Below are 6,000 nucleotides of genomic sequence, written 5' to 3' on the forward strand. Positions count from 1 at the left end.
CTAATATACGAAAAGCCTAGTTTGAGGCATCTGTCGTGTCATGCAGAGATATATTCAGCCTGGCTCCATATTACTGAAATTAGGGACAGAAGTGCAAAATTCACAATTCCCAGAACTCATCACTCCATCCTTCTCTGAATCTTCTCTACAGGATCCACCTTTCTCTTAACACTTTGCCTCTTCTAATTTTAAAACTGTAAAAAATTACAGCAGGCAGCCAAGTGAGTCCATTAGGATACATGCTTATAATAGCCACATACAACACAACCAAGACTCACCTGTATGCGACTCATTCAAATTGCCAGAAAGTGAACATAAAGTCCTACGGCTGAACTGAACATTCGGATATGAATCAATAAAAACTGGAATGAGGAAAATGAACAGAAAAATGGAAAACACATTGACATCAAACAAACTCATGAATGCCGCCCTTCTACAAGATCTTAAACTTCAAATACATAATACTGAATCTGGGTCACTTCAGGGTGACAAAGATTGCTAGCTTTCTCTATACTAAAATTCATAAAACTTTGGTACTCTCTGTCCCAATACACTAAGGTATGCCGAACACATTTGCCAATATTCCATGTCTGACAGGATACAGAATCTCAGACTGGGTGTTTTTAATGTGCCATTTCAGCCTCCATAGGTGCTGGAAACGAGGCATAGAATAACATTGGATCCTATATGCTGTGTGGAATGTAGGAACAGTGCTCCATATATAATAATTCATCCTTAATTAGCTTAAATAGCTGACAGGTTGTTTACTGGGAGAGGCAGGAGAGACACACAGCTAAGCCTGTGATGCCAAACACTCTCTGGAATACATAACATAAATCGGTCCATTCCCTCTCCTAATGCACAGCTGAATTTAAAAGAGACGTCTGTGGAATGTGGAATGAGGAGAGGCCATGATATACTCCAACATTTTCCCTTTGAAGAGTCTGTTGCTGAAATCTTTCCCCAGCTGCTTATCACTGGGCTGAATGTGAGAGTACCTGAGGGCACAAGGCAACACAAACAATCAGCGAGCCTTTGAAATAAAACTCATTACTGCAAGCATTTGTTGAACTGACATTATTATAATTATTACGGAAGGTTGATACGAATATTTAAAGTGATTGTTTGAAGAATTAGTTAAATGCCTTTAAGGAAGTATAATGATTTCAAACTTTGGCTATAAATTATATTGTATAAATTGTTCCCAAGAAATAATATAATCATGAAATTCTTTCTTAATTTGCAAAAAGATGTATCAGATACTGACATTTTGTCATAACACTTTTTGATTCGTTCCTTACAAAATTTGAACACTAGTCTTGATCAGTTTAAGACTTAAAGACAAGTAACATAACTCCAAAAGTTTTTGGACACTTGAGTCACACATTAAAATGTATGAAAGTCACTGAATTATAAACAGCAACATTTACTTTAAAGCAAGTTTGGACACATTGGGTTTTCATGTTTTATGGCAACTCTCCAGAGACGTAATGATTTTTAAAAGTATACTGTACAAGCTGTATTTTTGATCCCTTTACCCTAAACCTACCCCTCAGAAAATATTTCAGCTATTTTAGATTCTCCAAAATGATCATTCTGTATGATTTAAAAAGCTTGTTTCCTCATAAGGACCAAAAATGTCCCCACACATTTTTTATTTTTTAATATATTTTTATTATGTTTTTTAAAGTCTCTTACCATGGTGTCACCAAGGCTGCATTTATTTAAATACTATTACAATTTTAAAAAAGTGTTTATTTTTTATTTTAACATATTTTAAAATGTATTTTATTCTTGTAATGTGTAGCTGAATTTTCAGCATCATTACTCCAGTCTTCAGTGTCACATGATCTTTCAAAAATCATTCTAACATGCTGATTTGGCACATAAGAAACATTTTTTTATCATCAATGTTTTGATGCTTTTTCTTCTTCACTTTTAATCAATTTAACGTATTCTTGCTAAATTAGTATTCATTGACTATTTACTGACCCCAAACATTTGAGCAGTAGTGTATCTGACCACCCAAAGATTATTCTAAAGTCATCTCACACAGAACTGTAACCACAACTGCAAAACATGTAGGAAGCTGTTCGTTCTCAAGCGATTACACCAGAGTGCTTTTCCTGTGATGATGTGAAGGCTGAGCACGCCAATTATCCACAACACTGCATGACAGTAGAAGGAGCTCTCTGATGTCTGGCCAGATTTATCTGATTGGATTATCAACTACTGAGTACAGAACGTGTTTCTTTCATTGCACCACTTTCAATATCTCTCAGTATCCATGTGGAGGCAAGGGAGAAAAGAAAGCAGGGAGGAGATGAGAAATGTTGAAAGGACACATTAAGAATAAGACAAAGGCATTGTTACTTTTATAGAGTTGAGTAAACCCTTTCCACATCCTTACTCTTACCCATAAAAAGCTGCAAATTCTACAAATAAACCGAAACTTGTCTATTGATTTTATAGGCATGCATTAGCCACAGCATCAAAAAACAAATATTGCTCATTTCAAACAATGAGGACACAAAACTTTAAACTATACTGAGAACTTTAATTAAAAAAAATTTAAATCAAGAAGTAGTTAGAGCAGGAAATTTAGTGATTTGTGGATTAAACAAGTTTATCTGTACTTTACCTTAACACAGCCTTTACGTCAAGCATATCAAAACATAATGCTACAAACAAATAAGGAAAGTCATTGGTACACGATTGTCTGACTGCTTGTTTTCAAAACGCTTGTGAATTATGACCAACCTCATTCACACAGTGTTCACAACCAGACTGTCCACGTGCAGTTTCATAGCAATTTTTGTCATCAAAAACACAATGCTTAGAAAGCATTTTCAGATGATCTTGTTAGGCACCATTTGGTAAAAACAGCGTTTAACAAATATGATAGACAGACTTTTTCTTGGTCTGGATCAGACTGAAATCACAACAGGGAATACAAATCTAGACATTGTCAAAATGGACTGAAATTATGGCTCCTTAGAGAACACATCTCTTAAGACCTGACTCAAACAGTTATTCAGATGGAAAGTTTCTTCAGAATTAAAAATAAATAACCCACATTATTCAACCGAGGATCCTCATCTATTAAGAATGCTCTATTGTTTGTCATGTGACCGTTGAGCAACTGTTTTGCAAACTAAGAGATCAGTGTGACCAACAGTAGAACAACTTTTATTGCCTCTTGAGAACAGCAGAGAATGAGGTTCAGTGATTTTAGAGTCATTCCTCCTTGTACCCCGCCTCCCGTTTTTCACTTACGCAGACTGTCCAGATAAACATCCATACATAATTATGGATAATAATGTCAAAGGGAAAGGATGGGGTGCTACCCTCAATTCATCAAATTCTTCTCGGAACTGTGAAGTTACAAAACAAAATGTATTTACATTATCACACTGTCCAGTCCTACTTGCTTAAACATGGGTTTTGGTTACGCTATCAGATAAGTCAGCAGCTGCTTTATCACCAGCACCGGCAATCCAGTGATAGCAATCGCTGGTGTTCTTATTCTGTGGTTTAACAGTGTAGCGAGTACAATAGATAATTCCCAGGACCACCATCACCACAATGAAGATGAAAAGTGGCACTAGCAATGCAACTAGCAACCAGCTGGTTCCTTGATTCTGGTCAATGCTGACATCTATTCCTGGTGACTGCATTGGGGAATGGGTGGAAGTTTGCTGCCCTGGACCAAAGGTGGTTGATTTATCAACATACATGTCAGTATTATAATGATCTTGTTCAGTAGACTTATGTTCTCCAAAAAGGTCAATAGGGTTAGTTGCAGTTTCTTGTGTCTCCGGTTTTGTTTGGGTTGAGCTGAACCAGGGCAAACTCCAAGCTCCGCCTGAAGCTGTGGAGGAAGGGAGGACTGTGGGAACCATGGTGCTCTCATCCTCATAATAGTCTGGTACGGGTGTCAGAATTGCTGGTGGAAAAAAACCATTATAAGCTGGTAGTTCTGTATTAAGGTCACCATCAACATTAATGACCTCAGGGGAGCTTTCAGTCAGTGTAGTCCTTTCAGGTTCCTTTTCAGTTGTCCAAATCAGGTCTGTCGGAACTGTTTTCACATTGGGCAGCTCAGTCAGCCAGCTCCAATCAGAATCAGGGGGAGGGATCCATGGGTATTCTGGATCTTCTGATTCCCTAAGGGGATTGTGAGTAATCCATGGGTTGGAGACGGTGGTTGAGGGAGTGTCCATGTCCTCCTCAATGAGTTTGCAGGAATTTTGGTCAAGCTGAAGAGTATAACCGTCTTTACAGTGGCACTCAAAGAATCCTGCGTTACTGATGCACATCTGTTCACATGTTCCTTCAATTTGACATTCATTGATGTCGTGACAGCGATTCTGGTTCTCTTGTAATGGGGCATAACCAACATGGCAGTGGCAAATATGGGAGCCCAATGTGTTCTTACATTCATGCTCACAAGGGTTGTCCAAACACTCATCTACATCTTCACAGGCACCCTCTTCATTTTGTACGTAGCCATCCCAGCAGTGACACTCAAAGGATCCAGGAACATTTACACAGGTATGCTCACAGGGACTCTGTAGGCATTCATCGACATCTACACAGCTCCGTTCATCAGATGCCAGCATGTAGCCATCACGACAAGCACAGCGGTATTGTGAGTCATCCTCAATGCAAATGTGATGGCAACCTCCATTGTCTTTATCGCACCTGCTTGTCTTAGGTGGATCAGAGCAAAAAGGTGGTTCCCTGTTCCAACCTACAGTTCCATCTTCCTTTTGTGTGCACAGAATTGATTGGTCATCTTTAGCAGGACAAGGTACAGTTGCAACTGATCCATTTGGCATATGTGTTAAGAGGGTACTCAGAAGGTTAAAAGGGGTAGTATACAGTGTATTCCCACCTCCCTCACTAGCAATAGCTGTACACATGCCTGGGAAGTTGTACCTGCACAGGTAGCCATCCACTGAAATCGAACAAGGTCCGTCCTTCCATTTCAGATTATGCACTTGCTCATGGGCCGCAGTGCTGTAAGGTATCACCACACATCGTGGGGATGTGCAGGTACTGGTCGAGCTTTCTTGGAGCCAGTTAGTGTACTGGGTGTCCTGATCTCCAGTGATCCACGAGAAGCCACGCAGGGGTCGGGTCTGTGAACATTGTCGGGGCTGCCTCTGAAGGCCAATCCAGATATTTGCCCTGTCTCTGTGGTGTGGTCTCAGTTCCACATTCGAGAAGAGCTCCTTCACCATTGCTGCTTCCTTTGGATGCCTGATGGTGGCCAGGTTCCCTCCGTGTTCCTTGCAGCTACGCCAAGCATCCAGGAAGATCTTGCGCTGGAAATAGAGCACATAGCACCCATCCTCGCTGCAGAGTGCATCCCGTTCTTTCAATCCCTGAGTTTGCACCCCATAGAGCCACAGTAGTGAGGACAGCAGAATAACACAAAGAACTGAACAGCCCATACCTCTCATCTATTCTATTTTCTATTGTACTTTCTTTCAATTTATTCCCCCTAGTTTTATGCTAGTTTTTGTTGCCCATTCTTCGATTACTTGTACCTGTATTAAACTTTTCCCTTCTTTTCCTCTCTCTCCACCCTCCTCTCTCTGTCCTGTCCAGTGGTGATCTGAGCCTAAGCTGAATATTTCCAATCTGACCCTTGACGTTCCAGCAAGAGAGAGAAAGAGAGAGAGAGAGAGAGAGAGGGAGGGTTGCAGAGATGGAAGGAGGGTAGGAGTGACTGAAGAGAAAGGGGGAGTCAAAAATTTTTTTTTGGCACAGGCAGGACCAATTTGTGTGTGTGTGTATTTTTGGGGGGACTGGGGGGAAGTGCAGTGGTCTCTGTGCCTCTTCAACAGAATGTAACTTATGTTTTTCATAAGAGTGTGTATGGAAATGGTTTGGGACTTTACCCCACCACACCACACCCCCCGCAACCCCAAGTGACTCTCCACCCCCACTAAACTATGGATATGATAACAAATTGTAACGTTTTTTTTTTTA

At 40.3% G+C, this 6,000-nt stretch overlaps 1 protein-coding gene across 1 annotated transcript; it reads right to left on the reverse strand.

The window, feature by feature from the left end:
• Positions 1-2,536: 2,536 nt before the first annotated feature.
• LOC128017277 (endosialin-like) lies at positions 2,537-5,647 on the reverse strand. The gene has a single exon (XM_052602579.1). It carries the CDS (start codon positions 5,466-5,468, stop codon positions 3,432-3,434), a length of 2,037 nt encoding a protein of 678 aa, XP_052458539.1. The 5' UTR covers positions 5,469-5,647; the 3' UTR covers positions 2,537-3,431.
• Between the last annotated feature and the right edge of the window lie 353 nt (positions 5,648-6,000).

Source organism: Carassius gibelio, chromosome A7 (assembly GCF_023724105.1).
Source record: "Carassius gibelio isolate Cgi1373 ecotype wild population from Czech Republic chromosome A7, carGib1.2-hapl.c, whole genome shotgun sequence".
Taxonomy (NCBI): Eukaryota; Metazoa; Chordata; class Actinopteri; order Cypriniformes; family Cyprinidae; genus Carassius; species Carassius gibelio.